The following is a 26,678-nucleotide window of genomic DNA, read 5'->3' as shown; positions in this document are numbered from 1 at the left end:
TCCAACAACAACGACATCAATAACAACAACAATAATAAATATAATAATAAAACAAGGACAACAAAAGGGAATAAATAAACATTTTTTAAAAAGAATGGGGCACTCACTCTTGCTGGCCCGGTGTGGGATGGGCACAGCCACATTCTTGCCACGGTCGGCGTCCTGGGGCTTGGGTGGGGAGGCAGTGAAGCGGCAGATGCCAGGCTCAGAGGGTGTGCTCATGGACGTCATACTGTCGGCGTTCTCGTTGGTGCCAGTGGTCATCTGGTCGGAGGAGCTGTCGGAGATGAAGCATTCGGTGATCTCGAACTTGGCGTGTTGCAGCTGCTCTTCCAGCTTGGCGTGCTCGTAGGCGCGGGCCAGCTCCTCATAGGTAGACGAGGCACTCTCTGTGGACACCATGCTATTCCGCCCTTTGTCTGTGGACGCCAAGGCCAGGGGTCAGGAAAGTGGGTTATGTGAGGAAGGCTGTCAATGGGGCCTTGACTCCAGTGGCCGCAGACCCAGCTCAGAAGGTCCTGCTACCCCGAGGAGGGTGACAGTAGTGGAATAAATAGTGTCTTTGGCTAATGAAGTACAGACCATCTTTCATCTCCATTTATTTACTTATTTACTTATTTATTTATTTTATTGCCAGGGTTCTTGCTTGGGCTTGATACTGGCACTACGAATCCACTGCTCCCAGCAGTTATTTTTTCCCTTTCTTTCTCTCTCTCCCTCCATCTTTTCCTTCCTTCCTTCCTTCCTTCCTTCCTTCCTTCCTTCCTTTCTCTCTCTCTCTCTCTTTCTTTCCTTTATTCCCTTCTATTTTATTGGATAGGACAGAGAGAAAATGAGAGAGGAAGGGGAGATAAAGAGAGAGAAAAATAGACACCCACAGACCTGCTTCACCACTTGTGAAGCTTCCCCCTGCAGGTAAGGACCAGGGGCCTAAACCTGGGTCCTTCTGCACTGTAATGTGTACACTTAACCAGGTGCACCACTGCCTGGCCCTGACTATCCAATATTTTAAGAGAGAATGTGTGTAAAGCACTGTTCCATCACCCATGGGGTTCTTCTCATTTCATTTTCATTGTGCTCACATGGTGCCAGAAACTGAACACAGGGTCTCACATATGCAAGGCAGTTGCTCTCCCACTGAGCTACTTCCCTGGTCCAGAACATCTTTTTTTCATCCTTTTTTGTTTTGTTATTGCTGGTGTGTCACCACTCCGGGCTGACTTTTTTCAGATAGAGAGATAGAGATAAAGGAAGAGTAGGAAAGATACCACAGCACAAAGCTTCCTCCAGTGTGGTGGGGGCTGGGCTTGAACTTGAGTTGTGTGTATGGCAAAGCAACACGTTATCCAAATATGTTACTTTGTCAGCCTTAAAAACTTTTTCAATTATAAGAGAAATCTCTTTCTTTTTATTTTTTTTAATATTTATTTTCCCTTTTGTTGCCCTTGTTGTTTTTCATTGTTGTTGTAGTTATTGTTGTTATTGATGTCGTCATTGTTATAGGAGAGAAATGGAGAGATGAGGGGAAGACAGAGAGGGGGAGAGACCTGCTTCACTGCCTGTGAAGCGACTCCCCTGCAGGTGGGGAGCCAGGGACTCGAACCATGATCCTTACACCGGTCCTTGCTCTTTGTGCCACGTGCGCTTAATCAGATAAATCTCTTTCTCTCTCTCTGTGTGTGTGTGTGTATTTGTGTGTGTATGTGTGAGGGGGGTCCTCAGCTATGGTACAAGGTGGCACCAGGGGTTGAACCTGTAACTTCTGAACCTCAGACCTCAAGTTGGTGTTCTAACAGGCTGATCTATTTCCCAGGTCACATTTTTCATTCTTGAAAGTAAGTACCCACCTCCCTGCAATACTCCTTCTTTCCCCCCACCCCCCAGAGCATTGCTCAACTCTGGACTATGGTGGTATGGGAGATTGAACCTGGGACACTGGAGTCTCAGATATGAGAGTCTTTTTGCAGAACCATTATTCTATCTCTCCCACTCTCTATCCCTTTCTCCAACAAGTGTCATATGTGCTTTGGGGGAGAGAGAAATAAAATCCTTAGCCAAGTGGAATACAGTGAAGTCAAGTATTTCTGTCAGTCACATCAAAGACCAGTGGCCAGTTAAAAGTGAAACTGGTCTCTTGGACCCCATGGGGCTGGTGGGACCCCATGGGTTGGGAAAGTGGGGGGGGGGTGAAAGGGGGTGAGCAGGATGTCAGCAGGCCCCAAACTCACCTGTATCCTGGGAGAGGCTGGCGCTATAGCTGTCACTCTCAGTGACTGTGACACCATGCTGTGACCCCACAGTGCGCCAGTCGGAGGTGAGGGTGCGGGCAGGTGTGGATGCTTGGCACTTGGTCAGAGTCCACTGGCTTGAGTACCGGTTCCGGGTGCTGTGGGCTGACTTCACATTCTTCCTCGACACAGGGTCTACATGGGGTGGGGGGGAGATAGTCCCTGCAGTTCAGACCACTGAGGCTGGGGTGTTAGCACTTACCAGAAGGTCATGGAGTGATGGGGTTGGGTAGAAACAGGCTATCTTTCCTGACCACAGCTATCTCCAGAGAAGAGCAGCAGTGTGGGGACTCTGGGTGGCATTCAGTCCCCCCCCCCCATATCTAACTTCAACTCAGGAAGAATGTCACCTCTTCTCCAGATTCCTGCTGCTAGCCCATCTGCTCCCACTGTCTCTGTTTGATGGAATCTGTCCTTCTATGCCTACCCCATGGTGCTAAGGTGGAAGGTCCCTGGCACCCAGGGACCTGTAATGGCACCCAACCTCACCAAATTTCTTGAGAGGAAACGGGCTCAGAGAAAATGGGTAGATCATTAGATATGCCTAAGGTCACAGAGTTTCATCCCATTCTTCTATGCTCTTCCTTCTGTTTCTTCTATTTTTTTTTTTTTTGCCTCCAGGGTTATGGCTGGGGCTCCGGTGGCAGCACTGTGAATCCACCTCTCCTGGTGGCCATTTTTTCCATTTTGTTGGATAGGACAGAGAAATTGAGAGAGGAGGGGAGACAGAGAGGGAGAGAGAAAGATAGACACCTGCAGCCTTGCTTTGCCGCTTGTGACCTGGATCCATGTTCTTAGTACTATGTGCAATAACTGGGAGACCTACTGACTGGCCCCCCACCTCTATTTTTTTTAAATGCAGTGCTAGGGAATAAACCCAGGGTCTTAAATATGCACACTACTGGGTGGGTTCTCTGACCTCATTTTCTGTTAGCGTGAGATAAACAGAGAAGGGAGACAACATAGCACCTCTCTACTGTCCATGGAGCTCTGCTGATATTGTCCATAGTGTTCTCGTATGACACTGGGACTTGAGCAGAAGTCCTTGCACTTGAAAAGGCATGTGCTCTACTGGGTGAGCCACCTTTTTAATATATATATATTTATTATATTTATTTATTTATTTATTGGATAGAGACAGCCAGAAATTGAGAGGGAAGGGAGAGGCAGAGAAGGAGAGAGACAGAGAGACACCTGCAGCACTGCTTCACCACTTGCAGAGCTTTCCCCCTGCAGGTGGGGACTAGGGCTTGAACCTGGGTCCTTGAGCACTGTAACATGTGCAGTGAGCCACCTTCTTACCCCTCTCCTTCCTCCACTCCCCCCATTTCCCTGTGGCCCAGACTATACTCAAGGGCCCCTGTGTTTGAGGGGGCTGTCTCCCTGAGGACAGTGCATACTGGTGCCTGGCCTGATGTCAGACATGTCGATGAGGGGTCCTGTGCTCTGGATGAGGGCCGGGTGGTGCAAGGAAACACCGGTGCAGAAGCTCTGTGGGTTGACAGCTTGGCTGAACTCAGCATCCGTCACGGGAATGGTGGCTTTGTCATCTCCTGCAGGAAGAAGGACAGTCAGAAGGAGTTCCTCCAGCTGGGCGTCCTCTTTGCTTCCCAGTTTCTCATCCTCACCAGCTACTGACACCCAGAATAGCCAGAACAACTGGTAGTTATTAGAATCCTGGGCCCCATGCGAGGCTGGGTGAGTTGTGACTGGGGAAACACACAGTACAGGATGGAGAGCTCGTGGCATCTGTCACTTACCCAGTTGCTTGATGCCCTCCTTGTCCTCGATAAGTAGCTGCACCCTGGGGATATCGATGTGGAGCCTCGGACCCTGGGGTGGCCCCTTCACGGGGGTGTCGAAGCTGCGGTTATTCTTGCTGTGGGGAGAAGGCTGGAGGTGGGCAACTCAGCAGCCATGAGGGGCTGGGGGGAGGTTGCTTTTTTAAAAAATATATGTATCTGGGAGTCGGGCGGTAGCGCAGCGGGTTAAGTGCAGGTGGCGCAAAGCACAAGGACCAGCATAAGGATCCCGGTTTGAGACCCTGGCTCCCCATCTGCAAGGGGAGTCACTTCATAGGCAGTGAAGCAGGTCAGCAGGTGTCTATCTTTCTCTCCCCCTCTCTGTCTTATCCTCCTCTCTCCATTTCTCTCTGTCCTATCCAAAAACAACATCAATAAGAACAACAATAACAACAACAAAACAAGGGCAACAAAAGGGAAGAAATAAATATTAAAATATATATGTATTATTATTATTTTATTTATTTAGGATAGATACAGAGACATTGAGAGGATATATATATATATATATATTTTCAGGGATCCAGGTCCTAAGTTCAAGCCCCTGGTCCCCACCTGCAGGGGGAAAGCCTCACTAGTGGTGAATCAGGACTGCAGGTGTCTCTCTGTCTCTTTCCCTCTCTATGTCCCCCTCCCTTTTCAATTTCTCTCTGTCTCTATTCAGTAATAAATAAGTAAAAATATATAAAGAGAGAGAGACACACACACACACACCTGCAGACCTGCTTCACCACTCATGAAGCGCCCCCCACCCCTGCAGGTGGGAATTGGGGGCTTGAACCTGGGTCCTTGTGCATTATAAAGTGTTCACTCAACCAGGTACATCACCACCTATGCCCAGAGGACTTTAGGTATTAAAAATCCTATCCCCTGCAGGAAGAGGGAGGAAATGGGGGACAGCTGCATGATACCCACCTTATCAACATCTCTGCCAAGCTCTTTGCATCTGCAAAACAGGAGAGAGGGGGCTGGGTGAAAATGGAGTCTCAGCAGGGTGAGAATTGGAAGGAGCATTGGAACAAGGTGGGAGAAATTTCTAAAGTGGAGCTGGGGCTAGTTGTCTGGGAAGAAGAGGGAGAAATATAAGCAGTTCTGAAACAGTCCTCAACATGACAGGGACTCACTGCTTCCCATCCAGACTTCATTCAGGTCTGTTTTTGTTTCCTCAGAGTGTTATCTAAGTAGGAGGTCCTTCCCAATGGAGAGAGCATAAAAAGTGCCTCCATGTGCCTTCTGAATTGATTTTAATTACACAAGGCACCATACAGGTTGGAAATGGGCATCAGTGGAGGTCTGGTTTCAGTCAGCTGTTGAGGAGAGGAGAGTTGGGTGAGTGGGCAGGCTCACATCTGTCAATCAGGAGCATTTACTTCCTCCTGATTATTAGGGTATTTCACCCCAAATAATCAGCCCATGGGTGGATCTGCATGCTCAATTCTTTGACTCAAAGGAGCCATGGATAGAATCAGAATTTTTAGGTCAAGAACTGACCATGGAGGAGCAAAGTGCTCAGTTAGCCCAGCAGACCCCTGTCCACTTAGGATGCTGTCAGAGTGAATCAGCATGCATGCATCCTACTACCCACATGCCCATCCATGCACTTACCAATCCATCCATTCATACACACACACACACACACACACACACACACACACACACACCACCATCATCATCATCACACGTTTTCCAGTCATTAAACTATCCACAACCTGTCCATTCATCTATTGATCTATCTATTCAACCATCTGTCCATACAACTATCTTATATCTATTTAATCCATCCATCTTACTCACCCAACCAACCCTCTGTTCACTCAAATAAACATCCAGTTATCCATTCAATCATTCACCTATCTATCCAATAAGTCATAATTCATCCACTATCCACCCAATCAGCTATCCATCCAGTTCTTGATCCAACCATCCATTCAATTGGCTATTTATCCATGCACTGATCTAATCACTCACCCATTCAACCCTCAATTCATCTCACCACATAACAAGGCAGGGAACTGTGGTTTCCTCCAACCCTCCACTCATTCAATCACCTATCTGTTCAACAGTCTATTAGATCTTTCATCCAACCATTCATCCATATATACATCCTTCCATCCAACATCCAATCTATCATCCATCTGTCCATCCACACATACATGCAATTATCCAACCATGTATTTTAATCACACCTATATTACCAACCAAGATGGAACATCTCACCCAGCAATTCATTCATTAAAGCTTCCATCCATCCATCCATCCATCCATCCATCCATCCATCCATCCATGTCTTAAATACCCAAGTAGTGTTATTTCTTTTCTCTTTTGTGCTTCTGTTATGCCCTGACCTCTCATTAGACTGTACATTCTATAAAGGTCTGGACTATTTTTTCATTCATATTTATACCTCCAATATTTGAAACTACCTATGATACAGTAGAAACTCAATGACTGTTTAACAAACAAGTGGAATAATCTTTTTTTTTTCTAGGAGCTGGGAGTTGGGATCTCACATTTTACCACTCCAGACTGCTTTTTTTCATTCATTGATTCCGACAGACAGATAAGAGAGACAGAAAGGGAGAGGCACTACAACATCAGAGCTTCCTCCAGTGCCATAGCATTTCTCATGTGGTGCTGAGGACCCCATGATGGATGCAGATGTGGCAAGGCATACACCCTGCCTGTTGAGCCATCTCTCCATTCCTGAACAATCATTTATGATGCAACTAGTAGAGTCTAGATACTCTACTGGGCCCTGAGAAAACTAAAGTAAACCAGATTTATTCATGCCAGACTACGGTTTCAGGTGTTGGGCCGGAAGCTGCTATTGAAATATCTTACACTCACCCTGGCCTGGTAATTGAGCAGTTTGCTACCCAGAGCTGAGTAGGTGCTGGAGACCACCCACAGGCCTACCCTTCAGTGGCTGGGTCCAAGGGAAGTTGGAGGGCATGGAGCATGGAGTCAGGGGAGGGGCATCATCTGTTCACCCCAAGTCCACCCCCTGGTCAGACACCCCCCCAGTGCCAGGGGTGGAGGGGAGAAAGCAGTGGACAGCTGAAATGGCAGGGGCTAAAGTTCTGTCCTGCCCAGGGGACACAAGCCCCTTCCCTGGCCCAGTAGCCCGTGTGGTGGAGGACCAGCCCTCTCCCAGGAGGCCTGCGGGAAGTCCCCACCTCGAAGCCGCTTCAGACGCTTCTCCTTCCTCTTTTTTCGTATGATGAAGAGTAGTGCCACCCCCAGCGTGGCCAAGATGACAGGACAGCCTATGGTGAACAGCTTCTTCACATCGTCCCCCTCACCTTGGGCAGACTTGATGGGGGGGATGGTGCCTGCAGGGGGGCAGGAGAAGGAAGTCAGGGTGCACAGGTGAGAAGGTCTCTGGCTTCTCATGGTTTCACTCTTACCTCTGCTTCCTGCAGCAGACCAGCTTCACTACTCATAAAGCTCCCCCCTTGAGCATGGTAATGTGTGTGTTCAATTGGGCGAGCCACCCCTCCCCCTTTCCTTATTCATCAATGAGAGAGAACCAGAGCACTGTTGTGGCATATGTAGTGCTTGGGATCAATCCCAAGACCCTCTACTTGCAAGTCCAGTGCCCTACCACCAAGCTACTTCTGTGGCCTCTCTCTCTCTCTTTCTCTCCCTTTGCTCTCTGCCAGCTCCTGAGGCTGGCCTCTCTCTGGCCAGGACTCACTGCCATCGTAGTCCAGGGTTGCAAACTGTGTGGTCTCGTTGCCGCAGCCAGCGCTGTTGCAGGCCCGCATGCGCAGCTCGTACCACGTGGCCTCCCGCAGCTCAGTGAGGAAAACCTCAGCGGAGTTGTTGGCACGGAGGCCCTGCCAGGCCCAGGTGCCCTTGGGCCGGTACTCCAGCACGATGGCCGTGATGGGGCAGCCGCCATTGTTCCAGCCCTGCAGGTTCAGCCGGGCGTGTGTGGAGTTGATGTGGGTGAACAGGTGCTGGTCTTTGCTGAAGGAGGGCTCTGGTGGGGGGGGTACAGAGGGGAATGGGGTTATAGAAACCTTCAGGGACAGGGGATGGGGCTGGGTGGTGCTGCCCCTGCTTGAGTGCATGCACATATTATAGAAGCCTCAAGGGGAGGGGGCTTCTTCACCCGGGTGGGGGAGGGTTTGAAGAGTAGGGTGCTGGGACTGATTGGGGTGCAGAGGGGAAAGAGAAAGAATTTCAGTGAAGAAGCAGGAGAGGAGGGGCAGAAGGGAGAAACTGCACCCAGTGGCCAGCCCTCCTTCCTGCAAAGACTTGGATGCTTTCTTGCCCCACAGTCCCTGGCTCCTCTGCTCCCCCTCCTCCCTGGGCTTCCCTGTCTCACCCCGCCCGTGGGTCTTGGCCTCGATGATTTCACTGATGCGCCCGGAGCCCACGCTGTTCTTGGCGGCCAGCTTCACCTTGTACCATGTGCCACACTTGAGGCTGTCTAGCTTGAAGGAGCGCTCGCCCGAGCTGATGAACACATCCTTCCACTCCTCGCTGTTGTCTACGGAGTACTGCAGCACAAAGCCTGCAGGGCAGGGGGCTCAGGCGGGCAGGCAGCAGGCCCCAGTGGGCACCCCAGGGGCTGGGCTCCATGCAGAGGGCAAGGTAGGACTGCTGATGCCATGAAAGGCAAGCCCAGAGGGTTCTGGGGGATATGCCTTTCTCTCTAGCATCTGCCATGGTGTACAGGCCAGGTGGAGAGGGAAGCTGGGAGAGTTGTGGGGCTTTAGTAGATTCTATGCCCGAGTGAGTGAGTGAGTGTGTGTATGTGTGTGTGTGTCTGACCATCAGCTTCATCAGAGAGCTTGTCAGACGCTTAGACTCTCGGTCTCATCCTGAACCATCTCTGTATTCTTCCAGGCTCTCCTGACTATTCACATGTCCATTCAGATTTGAGAAGGACTCACTGCATTTGTCTATGCTTTTAGCCACTGGCATGATTCCTGTATTTCCAGAGGACTTTTAAAATGTTATTATTTTTTAAATAATATTAAACTTAATATAGTAATGCAATATTAAATAAAGCTATATATTTCAATATTTATTTTAATTTTTATTAGAGCACTGCTCAGCTCTGGCTGATGGTGGTGCTGGGGATTGAACCTGGGACCTCAGAGCCTCAAGCATGAAAGTCTTTTTGCATAACCATTATGCTGTCTCCCCAGTACTCATTATATTATTTTATTATATAGAGGTGAGAGGCAGATAAAGAGAGACACCACAGCACCACTGCTCCACCACCCATGAAGCTTCCCTGGCAAGTGCTCCCAGTTGGCTAGGAGCTCAAACCTGGGTCCTCAGTCAAAGTGTGTGCTCTACTGGGTGATCCCCTGCTCCCTGTCCCATTTATTCACTTCTCTGCATTTGGAATCTGGGGCTCAGAGGAGCAAAGGACAGCCAGTTCTCATAACTCACTATTGGTGGAGAAGGGACCATGGATGACAGCCCAGATGCTCAGGTTGCTGTGTTTCCCATGGCACTTGGGGACCTTCCTTGTGGTCTGAATTGTACCTCCTACCCATCTTTTTCTGGATGGGAGGGACAAGTGGTGGGAATGGGTGAAACCCTGCCCCTACCCTGGTTCCCAGACCCTCCTCACCTCGGATGGAGCTGCCCCCATTGTCGCCTGGGATCCAGGTCAGGGTGATGGATGAGGCAGATGTCTTAGAGACAGTGAGGCGGGGCTGGTCTGGGGGAACTGTGAAGGGAGACCCCCCAGCCCCCAGCAGAGAGGGTTAGTGCTGAAGATGGGGAGGCAGGGGGTATCCCGTCTGGAATAGGGATGAGGGACTGGCTTTCTCAGCCTCTTGAGGTGCCCCTGCCCTTCTGCTCACTTGCCTCTCCACCCCTCCCACCTCTCTCTTCTTCTTCTTCTTCTTCTTCTAGCGTTTGCCCTTCTTCCGTAGCCAGTCAACAGCATCAGGTTGAGCCTGATGTAAAGTTTCGAGACCTCCACCTCTCTCTGATGGGCACCAGTTACCCAGGGTTCGTCCCAGTGGTGGGTGCCTCCCACCAGCTTCTGTCCCTCCCTCCTGTGGATTTGGGTGTCCACCCCTGCCCACCAAGAGGCCGCCCATCTCTCACCTTGCACTAGTAGGTTGACAATGATGGTGTCGAAGCCACCGGTGTTGGTGGCCGTGCAGGTGTAGTAGCCGGAGTCCTCAGCTTTCACTGCACGCAGCAGCAGTGTGCCATTTGTGTGGATGAGCCGGTGACCATCCATTGCCATGGGGATGGGCAGGTTCTCACTGTGTGTGTATGTGTGAGGGGGCGTTATGGCAAGCAGTCCTCCTCCCTGGGCCACGCTCTGCCCCATCCCAGGTCTGGTGACAAACGGATCAGGGGCAGGAGGAGGCTGCAAAGAGATCTAGGCCTTGACTGCTCTTGCTATGAATGTCCTGTAGCCTTGGCCTCTCAGCCACACAGGGAGGGAGACCCAGCCCACAGAGGCTGCAAGTCCAGGCCAGCTGGAAGGCCAGGGACATCCCTACCCACCAGGAACCCCCTCCCTACTCACCTGTCCTTGGTCCACTTCACAGCAGGGGCTGGGTCTCCCACCGAGTTGCAAGGTAGCCGGACGTCTTTCATCCACGGTGTTGTCACGGTGCCCCCGAATGAGATGATCTTCGCTGGGGCTGCAGGAAGAGAAGATGAGGACCACCCCACTTCCACCCAGCTGCTCCCCACCCTGGCCACCCTTTTCACTGAATCTATAATTTGACTTTTCCCCTCTCTTCCTGATCTCTGTCTTGGACTTGGGGTCAGAAGTCAGGGAGTTTCCCTTGGGGGCATGGTTCACTGAGTCAGCAGATAGTTAGCACCCATGACTCTGAGGATGGAGAGATTAACAAACCTACTGCCTGTTGCAAGTTGCTCACCTGCCAAGAGGGTGTCAGAGCTTAATAAATCATCACAGGGCAGGGGTAATTATGCAAAGAGACTCTCATGCCTGAGGCTCCAAAGTCCCAGGTTCAATCCCCTGCATCACCATAAGCCAGAGCTGAGCAGTGCTCTGGTAACAAACAAACAAATTAAAAAAAAACTCAAAACAATAAATCAATAAAGAAATCATCACAGGCTGAACACATCGCCTGGATGCTGAAGGGAATGGGTGCTGGTCCTGGGGGTGCTGAAGGGAATGGGTGCTGGTCTTGGGGGTGTTGAGGGGAATGGGTGCTGGTCCTGGGGGTGTTGAGGGGAATGGGTGCTGGTCCTGGGGGTGCTGAGGGGAATGGGTGCTGACCCTGGGGGTGCTAAGGGGGGATGAGTGCTAGTTTTGGGGTGCTGGTTCTGGGGGTAGTGGGGCTTGTGGCCAGGATTGCCTGAGATTGTTAGTGTGAACTCTTGGAGGCTGGGAGGCAGTTTGCTCATGGAGCAGCAGCAGGGAGGGCTGAGACACAGGGTACAGGGAGGATCTAAATATACTTTGGGGGGGATCAAAGCTGGGGGAAGTAAGATGGGGTGGGGGGCAGACAGGAGGAGGAGGAGCTGGAGGGAAGAGGAGTTTAGTGAATTTGGTGGGGCTAACAGGGAGGCTTAATTCCCTCTCAGAGGCTCCTGAGGGAGGCACTGTGTGTTCCCGTGGGTCACCTGAAAGGAGCTGACAGGATGTGGCATTTAGGTTGTTTGGGGGAGACACAAGTTTCTAGCCAGGTCAGTGAGGCCCTGAGGGGGCCGCTCATTGTGGGAAGGCTTCCAGAAAGAGCCGAAGGCCCTCACATCACCTGAACTCTCCCCTGACAGGCAGGTAGGGGGGCTCCCATAGGGGGGTGGCTTTCTAGTAGCTGGATGTGTGTATTCTGGGGTTGAAAGAGGGTTGGGCTGCAGTGGGGCCCCCAAGTTCTTCAGCCTGTGTGCCTCCTCCATGGCTCTCCCTGGCTGAATATCTGTGGGAATGCACCTGTAGCCTCTGTGGCTCTGTGGGGGTGGTGCACCCCCTAAACCTCATGGAGTAGCTGAGCTCTGGGCCAAGGTTGCAGGCGGGGCAACAACTCCCTTCTTTCCACTTGGAGGAGTTTGGCCTGGGTGTGTGTGGGGGGAGGGGGCGGGGCGGGGTGATGGTGCTCAAAGTCTCCCCAGGCAGGCTGCCTGCAGCCTGCTGTGAGGCATTGTGGGAGTCAGGGGGCAGCAGAGGCCCAGGCTTGGTGGCCACAGGAGGGAGGTGGTCTGGAAGCAGGCGCTGGTGGGGCAGGACCCTCACCCTTGCCCGCGGGCTCGATGGTGACCTTCTCGCTGCTATTGCCCCGGCCGGCGGAGGTGACGGCGGCCACCCACAGCAGGTACTGCTGCCCGCGGTTCAGGTGGGCAATCCGGTAGAAGAGTTGCTCCGGGCTCGTCTCATACTCGCTGGGAGCCTGGGGGTGGGGTGAAGGAGGGGTGGGATGAGGCTGAGAGCCAGGCCTCCAGTCTCCTGGGGTTCCTGGGGTGGTATGATCAGAGCTCAGAGGCCACGGGGGACTGGGGCGGAGCTGGAGAGGTGGATGCTGCCCCTTGAGAAACATTTGATTTCGGATCAATAAGGAATAGTTTCCACTGAGGGGAGAGATGGAGGGAAGGTCCCAGGAAACTCCAGAGAAAAAGGGGAGTCTCAGGGAAGAAGCTAAATGCTGCCGTGGTCCCCTACTGCCAACCTGTGCTGCTCAGTGCCACCCCCAGCTCTCCTTCATTCTGCAGGTGGGGGGCTCTCTGAGGGCTTCCTGGGTTGCAACCTATTAATGGTCATTAGCACCAGGGACCCCCACATCTGTCTGTGGGCTCTAGAAATCTATACATTTTTTTTTAACCAAATGACAGTTTTGACAAGTTGCCAACAAAACAATATCGGATCCCAGTGGTTTTACCAGTTGCTTTGATGAAAAGATTATGTTGCCGTGGAAACCAGAGGCTCAGATATTGAAATGAATTTGAGAATCAGCTTTTGATAAGCACTCGTTTGCAGCCCTCCTGTCAACCCTTCCCTGGCACGGGTGGGATGGGGCCAGCTTTCATTTTATTTTATTTTTCGGTCAGCCGGAGGGAAGGGAGAGGGGGAAGACACCGGGCCTCTTTGAAATCAGGGCGGAAGTCTCAGGGGAGGAGGGAGAGCAGCCCCTGGAACAGATGGGGGCCCTCGAGGCCAGAGGGAGCTGATAATTAGTTATCTCTGCAGTAACGGCCTTTGCATACACAAGTCCTCGTGCACACAGACCTGCGGACCTGAGGGACAGACCTTCAGACGGAGCTGTGGTCACGGAGGGGCATTCTCGTGCACCGTGGGGGCGCTGAGGGCCCCAGTGACTTCTGATGAGTGACAGCATCCCCTGGCACAGAGGCTGGCTGCTGGGAGAGGGCACACAGAGCACCTGGGCAGTCTGCTGCCTCCCTCACCAAGCTCTGGCCTTGATCCCAGGAGGACCCCACTGGGGACACGTGCAGAGGCCCTGGCCACTGGGCAGCCCCCCACACTTCAGGCTGTCCCCTGGGGACATGTGTGTCTGTGGTCCACAGGTGTGCTCGGGGGCGGGGTGGAATGACTGAGACACTTGCCTGCCTGCTTTCTAGGTACTTGACCCTTCCTGTCCCTTGGGCTCCTGGGCCCTCAGTCAGCCTCCTGCAGACTAAGGAAGCAGCGTCGTGCGGTTAGAGTGAGGCACAGAGAAGGCAAGGGGCACGTGCACATGTTCTATAAATGGGGACATGTTCTTTTCTGGGCTCACTTTCCTTTAAGGGTGAAGATGTCATGGTGCACTTGTGGGGGAAAGCAGAGTGTGTGTGAGTTTGTGTGCTTCAGTGTGGACTTGAGTGTACACTGGTATATATATATATATATATATATATATATATATATATATATATATATATATATATATATATATATACACACACAAAGGGCAAGAAAGGTTTGACTTCCTTTTCAGGTAGGAACTGAACTCAGGACCCTGGATTTGGGAACATGTTCCCAATCACTGAGCTACATCCCTAGTTCCAGGGTTGGTTTCCTCTTGAATTAAATCTTATCCAGGTGCTGGGTGATTTTCTTTGGACCTGCATCCCCCGAGAATCTCCTTAATTCATTTTGAGATGAATGAATGACCTATTAATCTATGTTTTTCTATACAAAAGTGGGTCATGACAACCCAATATAATCATAGCCCCAAATAAAACTGTAAGTAAACATTGCCTTTCTAATCACAAAACAGAACTAAAGACCTCTATCAAATGACCAATTCAGTCAAATGATACACACACAAAAAATTCATGGAACATCAAAAATGGAAGCAAAAGGCAATCAACAAACTAGCAAGTACTTGTAACTTATACGATGAAGATTAGTTATTATAAAGAGCACCCTCAAATTCCTAAGAAAATCCACAAATAGGTAAAATGAAAAATGGACAAAGGACATTAACTGACAATTAGCAAAGAAGTAAACAGTGGTCACTGAAGAACATACAACAATATATTGAAGAAATATAACTTAAAATAAGAAAAAAATATTATAAAACAATCTGACTGGCCAAAAGAAAAAAAAAATCTCCAGAGCCTTGGACTAGCATAGGTACAGGGATAGGTATACTTACAACACAGTAGACAAGGCAGGCAGAAACCCAAATCAGTGTAACTTCTGGAAGAGCAATTGACACATGTGCACATAAACCTTAAGAGTATTCATCCTGGGAACTGGGTGGGAGCACAGCAGGTTAAGTGCATGTGGCGCCAAGCGCAAGGACTGGCATAAGGATCCTTGTTTGAGCCCCCGGCTCCCAACCTGCAGGGGAGTTGCTTCACAAGCAGTGAAGCAGGTCTGCAGATGTCTCTCTTTCTCTTCCCCCTCTCTGTCTTCCCCTCCTCTCTCCATTTCTCTGTCCTATCTAACAACAATGACATCAATAACAACAATAAAAAACAACAAGGGCAACAAAAGGGCAAATAAATAAATATTAAAAAATTTAAAATAAAAAAACATAAAAAAAGAGTATTTATCCTCTCTGTGACCCAGGAAGGCCTACATTTATTCTAAGCAAACAATAGTATATGTACAAAGACATTTATGAAGACTGTGCCATGCAGCTTTAATGGTGGTAAGAATTTGAAAATTAAATAAAGAATAATGGGGAAGTTAGTTGTTAAAATGTACATACTGTTTTAAAATACTAATAGTGAGGCAAAGCAGCTACATATGTTACATGACAATGCAATTATCAGCTGGTAGGTCCAATTTATTCAAGCACTCAAGGACTGGAAGGCAATATACCAAAATGTCATCAGTCTCTATCTTTAGCGAGTGAGAGTACATGTAATTTTTTAAAATCTTCCCCTTGTTCTTTTATATATTCACAGACTTTCCTACAATCAAACTGCATTATTTTGGTAACCAGAGAAAAGCAACACACGCATAAAAATGCTTAGTAAGATTTCCAACAGGACTCAATGCGGTTCTCCCTTCTGCCTCAACCCCCCACCCTCTAGTAACTTGCTGGGAGTCCAACTCAAAAGTAGTTTGCTGTCTGTTTCAAGGAACACACACACACACACACACACACAAACACACACACACATACACACACACACACACACACACACTCATATGCATGTGCACTTCCCCCTAGTCCCACCCTTATATGTGGCTTGGTGGTGCCTCATGTACATGAGTGTGTGCCCTCACCTCAGCTCTTATTCAGATGGGTTTGCAATGTAGTGGTGTGGAGTTTACAGGGACAGCACACACTTGCACCCAGGAGGTAGGTCCTAGAGTCCCTCACTAATCCTAGTTCCCACTTTGATGTGACTGAACAGATCATTGTCACTGTGAGTACACCTGGCCCTGTGTGACACTACTCAGGGCCAGATGAGCCTCGGAAAGAAAGAGGTGATGCCCCCTCTTATCAGAATGCAGACCCTGGCAGAGTGGGGGCTGCAAGGGACACAAGGGGCTCCCCTGGGCGTCGTGTGATGTGTTTCCTCCTGCTCTGGCTGCCGCCTGCCTGGGTGTCTTGTGACAATTCATAGCACTTGCTCTTGGGCCCAGGAGGGGTGCTCTGGAGAACCACTCTGCAGAATCCTGGGTGCCAGAGCTCAGGAAGGAGACTGAGGGTTGGATGCCCATTGAGGAAGTGGGTGTGTATCCCAGTGCACCAATGCCAGCTTCTCCTCCCTCTCTGTGTCATGCACCCCCCCCCCCAAATTGGGTAGAAGGTTAGCAGCATTTCCTGCATCCTGCACAGCCAGGGGGCCACCTCCAGGGCTGGGTAGAGGACAACTCCATCTCTTGGTCTCTTCCCTGTCCTACAGGTAGGTCTAGAAAGCTGCCTCCACCTCCTCTCAGCTGTCCCCACCCCACTCAACCCCACCCCTGGGTAGCTTTTTTCCTCCCTTCTGCTGGCTCCATCCATGCCCAGGTGGCTATTCCAGGTAGAGCTTGTGGGCACCATTGAGCCCAGAGTGACCATGCTGAGAAGCAACTAATTTCTAGGGGCCATAGATTGGCCAGTCCCCAGCACTGCTAAGGGGCCTGCTAGGAGCTCAATGCTCAGCCAGGTCATATGAACCAAAGACCCTGCCTTCCACTTCTCTTTGTCTATCTGCCGTGGCCCCTGACTCCAAGGGCCTGGGACCACCTTGCAGGCCATGGAATGAAGAACTGGCTGCAAATGGGCTCTGGGTGAGGCTCCAGCTGTCTGCTCTCATCCAGGGACATGACTAGAAACACCTATGTAATCAAGCCAGGGTTTGGCTGGAAGCCAGCAGATCTGCAGGGGACATTTCCCTTCCCCGTGTCCCCTCACCCTCTGCCCCTGTGCCTCACTCACCGGCTGGCCGGATCCAGGGCTGGAGCAGAAGATGGTGTACTTGCGAATCACTCCATTCGGCTTGGTGGGGGGGAGCCAGGACACAACCACACTGCTAGCGGATGAGGGGACAGCCTTGATGCCTGCAGGAGGACCTGGAACTGAGTAGGGAGAAGGCCAGGTCAGTTTAGAGCAGGGAGAAGGGGGGGAGGAGAGGGAGAAGGAATGGATGGCAAGGTGGGGAGAGTGAGGCAGCACAATCTGGGAGAGTTTCCTGGCGGAGGTATCCCTGATGCAGGGCTCAAAAGGGGGAAATTCCACCAGGGTAAAGGAGGGGGGAGGAAACAGGCGATCACTGGTTTGTGACACAGTCTCTGTGAGGGAGGATCTGGAGGGACCAACTTCAGAACTGATTAGTCCGAATCAAGGACATAGATTACACTAGAGAGACCGGAACCCACGTGGGGTTCACCTTGATCGCCATAACCTAACCTGTCCCAGCCCCATGGCCCCCACTAACTAGAACCCTGTATTTAGGTCAGACAAATTTATTGGCTGCTGGATTCATCTTAGCTGTCCTGTTTGTTAGAGGTTGGAGTCTGGGGACTTCAGAGACTCACAGAACCACTGGGCAAGGGCTGCTGCCCAGCCAGTGTGTGCCTGTGCTCCCTGCCCTGGGCAGGGCACTGCCCTTGGAACACTGGCTGAGCTCTTCCCACTTTCAGTATGGAAAGCCTTGGCCATTGCCTGGGAACCCAGCCTAAGGAGCTGGGAGCCTAGCTCCCAAGGACTCTGAGCATCCCTGCCCCACCTCTGAGCCTGGCTGTTCCATTTTTCTTTCCTTTTGTGTGTTGTTCTGGAATGAGCATTTTATTTTATTATTATTATTTGTCTCCAGGGTTTTTGCTGGGGCTTGGTGCTGGCATCATGAATCCACTGCTCCTGGAGGCCATTTTTTCCATTTTATTGGATAAGACAGAGAGAAATGGAGAGAGGAGGGGGAAAACAGAGGGAGAGAGAAAGACAGACACCTGCAGACCTGCTTCACCGCTTGTGAGGCGACCCCCCTGCAGGTGGGAAATGGGCTTGAACAGGGAACCTTGCGCAGGTCCTCACACTTCATACTATGTGCACTTAATCTGATGCGCTATTGCCTGGCCCCCTGAAATAAGTATTTAAAAATACTCTTTTCTCTATGTTAGTTTGGCTACTGTACAACCATTCACTACTTTTAGTGTTTACTTAACAGACTGAAAGATGAATCTTTAAGTGGCATGTTTCTTCTCAGACTATGTGAAGCGCTTACAATTTTCACTCACTTTTAATGTATATGCCATTGTAGCATGTATTAATTGTCTATATTTAATTTTTTCATAATTATTATTGTTTTGGATCACTGCAGGGGCTTCACCATTCTAGGCTGATTTTATCAGACAGAAAGAGAGACAGAGTCAATGCCCATGTCCAGCGTAAAAGCACTTAATTTCTTTTTATTTTATTTATATTTTTATTTAATTTTATTTATTCCCTTTTTGTTGCCCTTGTTGTTTTATTGTTGTAGTTATTATTGTTGTTGTTGTTGTTGGATAGGACAGAGAGAAATGGAGAGAGGAGGGGAAGACAGAGAGGAGGAGAGAAAGATAGACACCTGCAGACCTGCTTCACCACCTGTGAAGCAACTCCCTTGCAGGTGGGGAGCTGGGGTTCGAACCGGGATCCTTATGCTGGTCCTTGTGCTTTGCGCCACCTGCGCTTAACCCGCTGCGCTACAGCCCGACTCCCAGCACTTAATTTCTTAAACTCCCACCTTCTGCACTCCATAAAGATCTTTGGTCCATACTCCCAGAGGGATAAAGAATAGGGGAACTTCCCCAATGGAGGGGATGGAATATGGGACTCTGGTGGTGGGAATTGTATGGAACTGTACCCCTCTTAACCCACACTCTTGTTGATTATTATTAATTCACCAATGAAAAATAAAAGAGAAAGACACAGAAAGAGAGCACGTAGGGGAAAGATACCACAGCATTAAAGTTTTCTCCAGAGCAGCGGGGACCAGGCTTAAACCTGGGTTGCATACATGCCAAAGCTAAAGCAGGTGCTTTACCCATGTGAGCTTTTGGGTTGTCAGAAAAGTCATCACACATTTTTTGTATAGAAAAATATGTCACAGCTTTTCCAACAACCCAATACTTCACCCCTCCATCCATCTATATTTTAGACTTTCTTCCAGATGTTGACATCACCATTTTATGCAGTCAATATTAACTTCATATGAATTCTACCTAATCTTGGTGGATTATTCTCTTTATATTCTGTCATATTTGATTTACCAATTTTTTTAAAAAGTTTTTTTTTTTTTGTATTTTCTCTGTTGGATAGAAACAGCTAGAAATTGAGAGGGGAAGAGGAGAAAAAGAGGGGAGAGAGACAGAGAGACACCTGAAGACCTGCTTCACCACTTGCAAAGCTTCTACCCTGCAGGTGGGGAGTGGGGGCTCAAACCCAGGTCCTTGTGCACTGTAATATGTGCACTAACCAGGTGCACCACCACCACCTGGCCCCAATGATTTACTTTTTTTTTTTTTTTTTTTACCAGAGCACTGTTCAGCTCTGGCTTATGGTGGTGCGGGGGATTGAACCTGGGACTTTGGAGCCTCAGGCATGAGAGTCTGTTTGCATAACCACTGTGCTGTCCACCCTCCACCTGATTTACTAACTTTTTGTTGAGGATCATTGTATCAATATCCATCAGTAATATAAGTCTGTAAATTTGTTTTTTGTTTGCTTGCTTGCTTTTGATAGTCCCTTTAGGGATCAGTGATAATGACCTTGTACAGTGTGTTTGGGAGTACTTATCCCACTTGAATTTTTTGGAAGAGTTTGAGGAGGCTGGGTGTTAGGCCTCTTTGAATGTCCTATGGGATTCACTAATATAGCCGTATAGAACTGGTCTCTCCTCCTTCCTCTCCCTTTACTTCTTTTTCCTTAGGAAGACTTTTGCTACTGCTTTAATTTCTTCACTAGAGCATGGCCTCTTAAGTTATTTCACTCCCTCTTTTTTTTCCTCATCCTTTCTTTCTTTCTTTCTTTCTTTCTTTCCTTCCTTCCTTCCTTCTTTCTTTCTTTCTTTCTTTCTTTTTGCCTCCATGGTTACTGCTGGGGCTTGGTGCCTGCACTACAAATCCACAGCTGCTAGAGGCCATTTTTTCCCCCCATTTTGTTGCCCTTGTTGCTGTCATTATTATTGTTGTCATTGTTGTTGTTGCTGGATAGGACAGAGAGAAATTGAGAGAGGAGGGAAGACAGAGAGGGGGAGAGAAAGACAGATAGATACCTGCAGACCTGCTTCAATGCCTGCGAAACGGCCACCCTGCAGGTGGGGAGCCAGGGGCTCGAACCGGGATCCTTATGCTAGTCCTCGGGCTTTGTGCCATGTGTGCTTAACCCACAGTGCTACCGCCCGACCCGATTTCACTCCCTTTTGTACCAAGCTTGTCAGGTGGTATATCTCTAATGATGTACCCATTTCATTAAGGTTGTCTGATTTATTTGCATAGATGATTCATAATATTCTCATATGACCCTTTGCATCACTGAATCATAAGTTGTAATTACCTCTCATTTCTGATGTTTTTTTAAAATTCTATTTATTGTTGCCCTTGTTATCTTTTTATTGTTGTAGTTATTGATGTCGTCGTTGTTAGATAGGACAGAGAGAAATGGAGAGAGGAGGGGAAGACAGAGAAGGGGAGAGAAAGACAGACACCTGCAGACCTGCCTCACCGCCTGTAAAGTGACTCCCCTGCAGGTGGAGAGCCGGGGGGCTCAAACTGAGATCCTTATGCCGGTCCTTGCGCTTTGTGCCATGTGCGCTTAACCCGCTGCGCTACTGCCTGACTCCCTTCTGATGGTTTTTATGATAGCTTTATCCCCTTTTTTGGTGAGTCTAGTCAGTAGTTTTTCTATTTTATTTATTCTTTTTCTCTCTCTCTCTATATATATATTATTTTCCCTTTTTGTTGTCCCTGTTATTTTCTATTGTTGTAGTTATTAATGTTGTTGTTATTGATGTTGTCATTGTTAGTCATGACAGAGAGAAATGGAGAGAGGATGGGAAGACAGAGGGGGAAAGATAGACACTTGCAGACCTGCTTCACCACCTGTGAAGCGACTCCTCTGCAGGTGGTGAGTCAGGGGGCTTGAACTGGGATCCTGAAGCTGGTCCTTGCGCTTTGCGCCACGTGCACTTAACCCACTGTGCTACCGCCTGACTCCCTATTTTATTTATTCTTTTGAAGAACTAGCTTTTGATTTCATTAATCTTTTGAATCATCATTTTGGTTTCTATTTCATCAGCTTCCGCTCTGATTTCAACTATTTCCTTCTTCCTGCTGACTTTTTTTTTTTTGTCCTTTTTAAAATCAGTTCAATTGTGATGTTGGATAAATTATTAGAGCTCTCCTCTTTGTTAATGTGGGCCTGTATTGCTATGAAGCTTCCTTTTAGGATTGCTTTTGCTACATCCCATAGGATCCCTGGTAGCTGGTCTCTTCATTCCTGTTACTTTCCAGGTAGTTTTAAATTTCTCTTTTGATTTCTTTAATGATCCACATATTATTCAGGGGCACATTGTTTAGTCTCCACATTTTTTGAGGGGGTGTATTTCTTTGTCTTTTTCCTTTTTTATTAGATAGAACAGAGAGAAATCGAGAAGGGATGGGGAGGTAGAGAGACACATGCTGACCTGCTTCACCACTTGTGAAACATTCCTCGCCCTCCCGTAGGTAGGGAGCTGGGACTTGACCCCAGGTCCTTGCACATTGGTAAAGTGTGCACTCAACTGCCCAGCCCAGGGTTGATTTTTTTTCTAATTTTTAAAAAATATTTATTTATTTATTCCCTTTTGTCACCCTTGTTTTTTATTGTAGTTATTATTATTGTTATTGATGTTGTCGTTGCTGAATAGGATAGAGAGAAATGGAGAGAGGAGGGGAAGAAAGAGAGGGGGAGAGAAAGGCAGGCACCTGCAGACCTGCTTCACCACCTGTGAAGCGACTCCCCTGCAGGTGGGGAGCCTGGAGCTCGAACCGGAATCCTTACAACAATGGTCCTTGCACTTTGTGCTATGTGCCATGGTTGATTTCTAACCTCATACACTCATGATCTGAAAAGATACTTTTTATACTTTCAAGACATATTTAAGGCTGCTTTTGTGTCCTAACATACAATTAATCCTTTCGGGGTGGAATGCTCTGTATAAATGTGCTAATCCAACTCATTTGTAGTTTCATTTAAGGTCATTATTTCCTTCCTGAGTTTTTGTTCTGATGATTTGTCTCTTCCTGAGAGTGGTGTGTTAAAATCTCCTACAATTATTGTGTTGCTTTTGAAGACTCCGTTGAGGTCAGTTAGTACTTGCTTTCTGTATTTTGGTGCAGACACGTTGGGAGTATATATATTGATGACTATACCTTCTAGTTGGGTTGATCCTTTGACAACTATGTAGTGTCATTCTCTGTCTCCTATTACCTTCTTTGCCTGGTAGTCTATTTTATTTGATAGCAGAATCGTTGTTCCTGCTGTTATTTTTCTCTGCATTTTTGGCTTGAAACACCTTGCTGTAGTCTGTCACTATGCACCTCATTTTGTCTTCCCTTCTGATGTCTGTTTTCTGGAGACATAGAATAAATAGATGGATCTTGTTTATAATCCATTCAATCACTGTGTGTCTTTTGATTGATGAATTTAGGTCATCTATTTCCCCTCTTCTTTGGGTTTCTTCCCAAATTCCCTATCTTTTCCATATTCACAATGTGTTCCATTAATTAGCGGCAGCATTACCTGGGCGCATTCTCTACATCCTCACTAACATTTGTTACCTGCTTTTGAGATAGCCATCCTAATGAGTATTTGGTGTCTAATAATATTGATGATCTTTTCATATGCTTACTGGCCAATTGTGTGTGTGTATTTAAATGCCTGATGATTTTTTTAAAATTATGTTTTCATTTTAAGATTTATTAACAGCTTCAGACATGCTAACATTTATAGGTTTTACCTCTTACATTTAGGTCAACTATTTTGAGTTAATATTTGTATATAACATGAAGCCGGAGTCTGACTTAATTCTTTTGCAAGTGATTATTCTGTTGTCTAAGCACCTCTTACTGAAAAGACTGCTTCCCCATTAAATTGCTACCACATCAAAAAAAAAAAAGAAAAAGAAATGCAAAAATCTCAGGTTCTACCTTAAACCTACTAAATTTGAACCTCCCAGTTACCTGTATGCACTTAAACTGGAAAAAAAAATCACTGTTACTTTTTTCCTACTTGCTCTTTTATTTTCCATTCAGTTCTATTTCTGTCCATTTGAGTCTTTCCTCTTGCTCTATCTTCTGGTTCACTAGTTATCTCTTCAGCTGTGTCAATTGGTTATTAAAGTTATCTGATGAGCTCTTAATTTCAGGTATTAGTGTTTTTTATTTCTAGATTTCCCATTTGGTAGTTTCCAATTCTCAAAATGTCAATATTATAAAGAATGTTAAGGTTCATAGTTGCTAAAACATGTTGTTACCCATGTGGGTCTGATTTTTTTGTGTGTGTGTCCACAGTCTGTTCATATTGTCTCTGTTGTTTTTATTGTATCTCAGACACAGTATTTAAAATTTTTTTTATTATCTTTATTTATCCATTGGATAGAGACAGCCAGAAATCGAGTGGGGAAGGGGTAATAGAGAGGGAGAGAGACACCTACAGCCATGTTTCACGACTCGCAAAGCTCTCCCTCTGCAGGTGGGGGTGGGGGCTGGAACCTGGGTCCCTGAGCACTGCAACATGCACTCAATCAAGTGCGCCACCACCTGGCCCCAACAAAAGTATTTTTAAAAAACCATCCCTAAATATAATTTAGCTTAAAGAGAAATCAGAACGAAGATCACAGGCCAGGTAGATAGCTCAAATGGTAAGGCATAGGACTCACATGCCTGAGGTTATGCAAAAAGACTTTCAATCCTGGGGGCCTGACAGTAGTGCAGCGGGTTAAGTGCATATGGCGTGAAGTGCAAGGACTGGAATGAGGCTCCTGGTGCGAGCGCCTGGCTCCCCACCTGCAGGGGGATCACTTCACAGGCGGTGAAGAAGGTCTGTAGGTGTCTATCTACCTCTCCCACTCTATGTCTTCCCCCCTTTTGATTTCTCTCTGTCCTATCCAACAACAATGACAGCAGTAACAACGATAAACAACAAGAGCAACAAAAGAGGAAAAAATAGTCATAGAGCAGGCACTGCCAAGCCCCAGTGATGACCCTTGAGGCAAAAAGAAAAAAAAAAAGGGGGGGCTTTCAGTCCTGAGATTCTAAAGTTCCAGTTTCAATCGGCTGCATTACCATTAACCAAAACTGTGCAATGCTCTAGTTTTAAAACAAAAAATTTTGGTGCCAGGTGGTAGCGCACCTAGTTGAGTGCACATGCCATAATGCACAAGGACCTGGGTTCAAGCTCCCAGCCCCCACCTGTAGGAGAAAGCTTTACAAGTGGTGAAGCAGTGGTGAAGGTGTCTCTCTCCCTGTCTCCCCAAAGCCTCTCACTGTCTCTACCCAAATAAATAAGTGAATAAATAAATAAATAAAAATACTTATTTTTTTCTTTATAAAAGGAAAAAAGAGGGGGCCGGGCGGTAGCACAATGGGTTAAGTACACATGGCACAAGGTGCAAGGACCAGGTGAAGGATCCCAGTTCGAGCCCCTGGCTCCCCACCTGCAGCGGGGTCGCTTCACAAGAGGTGAAGCAGGTCTGCAGGAGTCTATCTCTCTCCCTCCTCTCCAGACACAGTATTTTTAAGTCATTGTTAGAAATAGGTTGAGAGGCCTCTGATGATATAAATCCCTAAGGCAAACTCATGTTTGCTTCTAATAGGTACCTGCAATCTGGTTCACTTCCAATGAGCTTGCCTGAACCTAAGTTCTAGGACAGGGTGAACCTCAAATGAGTTGCCTACTTTTGATGCAAAATAAAAGTATATTTTACCCAGATTTTCTGAGCTTTCTTAGCAAGAAAGAGAGTTACTTTGGGTCACTTGGTTTTCCATTACTGATAGGTTGTTTTTTTCCCCTTCAGGGTTATTACTCGGGCTTGGTGCCTGCACTACGAATCCACTGTTCCTGGCGGCCATTTTTTCCTTTTTTTTAATTGGGTAGGATAAAGAAAAACTGAGAGAGAAGGGGAGATGTAGAGGGAGGCAGAAAGACAGACATCTGTAGACCTGTTTCGCTGCTCGTGAAGTGTCCCCCCTGCAGGTGGGGAGCCAGGGATTCGAACCCAGATCCTTGACTATGTCCTTGCACTTAAGTACTATGTAAACTTAACTGGGTGCGTCACCACCCAGCCCCGATAGGTTCTCTAAATCTGTCTCTCTTTTCCCTTCACCTTCACTGCTGCTAATCTAGACATTCCTCTCTACTTTGCAGTGATGCCCACAGGTTCTAACAGGTCACCCCAACTCCACTGCTTGCCTGCACCTCCTTCTAAATCAATCCTCTATGCTTCTTCTACATGTTACCTTCCTAAAACAGGTCTAGCTACACCTCTTCGTTAAACAATTTTAAAAAGGTCTAAAATCCAGCTCTCCTTTCTACCTGGAACCTACCTTGATATTCACAGGGAGGTCTGCAAGAGGTTTTGGAGCTCATGAATTGAGTCCAGACAAATCAACTTAGAGAAGCCAGACTGAGAGATATGAATATGACCTTATGGTGAACTTGAATTTGTCTGTTTGCATTTTATCTTTTTTTTTTCCTCACATTTCTGGGTAGGAATTTTTCCTTTGGAAGAATGCAAAATCCCGAGGATGGCTATGGTGGGTAGGGAGTTAGCCCAAGTTTCCATGGTAGAACTGGAATTAGAATATGTATCTTCTGCTATCTAAGTCAGCTGAGTCATGACTGTAATAACTGCCACCTGCTGAACTGGGTGACCTCCTGGTGGAGCTGGTGCAGAATTCATGGTCTGAGCATAGCTGTCTGTCTCTCTGTCCACCATCACTCTTCCTACTCCTAGACAATCTGAGTCTCTCTTTAGTTCAGGTCCCCAGCCACCTCCACTCTTTTTAGAGAAAGCTGTCTGTCACTCACAACAGAGAATCCAACATGCTTGGGGCACGTCACCCTCAATTCCTTTCTGTGACTGGATTAGCAAGATGCATATGGGCCCACCAGGACTAACAAGAATGAGGAGGGTAGAGGCTCACCCATAGCCTGGAGCTGCAGCTACCTTGCAACCACAGGTGAGGAAGCTGACATGTTGGGTGTGGCAGAGCAGAAAGCTGGGAATTGCTGAGTTAGCCAACTCTGGAGCCTTTCTACACATTTACTGTTTATGTCTAGCTGTGTTCTTCATAACCAAAAACTTTCTAACAGATACAGGAGGGTGTGTATGTGTGTATGGGGGATATCAAGGATATAGAGGCAAGAGATGCTGCCTGTTAGCATGTCCCGTGAGTACCCATTTATTGGGGAAACTGATGATCCTTCCTAGCCGACTGAATCCACACGGATCCCAGTCATTTTCAAAGCCAGCAACAAGCAGACATCAGGCCCAACCTGACGCTGTTGACTGGCTACGGAAGAAGGGCAAACACTAGAAGAAGAAGAAGCATGTTCTTAATTCTAACAAGTTGGAGAACTTGGTGGGCTGGATATGGTGTTGGTGGCCTGAGCAAAGCTGCCTGACCAGGAAAGTTGAATAGATTTCTAGGTATTTTCCTGCCTTTAAGGTGAGAATCCTGAGGGGTCAGGTTGTGTCACACCTGGCTGAATGCCCATGT

The 26,678-nt window shown here is 47.9% G+C and overlaps 1 protein-coding gene across 3 annotated transcripts in view; it reads right to left on the bottom strand.

Moving 5' to 3' along the window:
- DSCAML1 (DS cell adhesion molecule like 1) overlaps positions 1-26,678 on the bottom strand; it is a 309,373-nt gene that overhangs the window by 1,487 nt on the left and 281,208 nt on the right. For all 3 annotated transcript variants that reach the window (XM_007522968.3, XM_060179994.1, XM_060179995.1), the window contains 13 exons: positions 16,876-17,015; positions 12,288-12,441; positions 10,605-10,722; positions 10,172-10,335; positions 9,687-9,785; positions 8,424-8,612; positions 7,788-8,075; positions 7,267-7,422; positions 5,006-5,036; positions 4,049-4,167; positions 3,689-3,841; positions 2,229-2,423; positions 108-419 (listed from right to left, as the gene is read on the bottom strand). In XM_007522968.3, coding sequence (XP_007523030.2) covers positions 108-419; positions 2,229-2,423; positions 3,689-3,841; positions 4,049-4,167; positions 5,006-5,036; positions 7,267-7,422; positions 7,788-8,075; positions 8,424-8,612; positions 9,687-9,785; positions 10,172-10,335; positions 10,605-10,722; positions 12,288-12,441; positions 16,876-17,015 — 2,118 coding nt within the window. The remainder of the gene's footprint in view (positions 1-107; positions 420-2,228; positions 2,424-3,688; positions 3,842-4,048; positions 4,168-5,005; positions 5,037-7,266; positions 7,423-7,787; positions 8,076-8,423; positions 8,613-9,686; positions 9,786-10,171; positions 10,336-10,604; positions 10,723-12,287; positions 12,442-16,875; positions 17,016-26,678) is intronic.

The sequence above is a fragment of the Erinaceus europaeus genome, chromosome 20 (genome assembly GCF_950295315.1).
Source record: "Erinaceus europaeus chromosome 20, mEriEur2.1, whole genome shotgun sequence".
Classification (NCBI taxonomy): domain Eukaryota; kingdom Metazoa; phylum Chordata; class Mammalia; order Eulipotyphla; family Erinaceidae; genus Erinaceus; species Erinaceus europaeus.
This window is presented reverse-complemented; position numbering and strand designations above follow the sequence as displayed.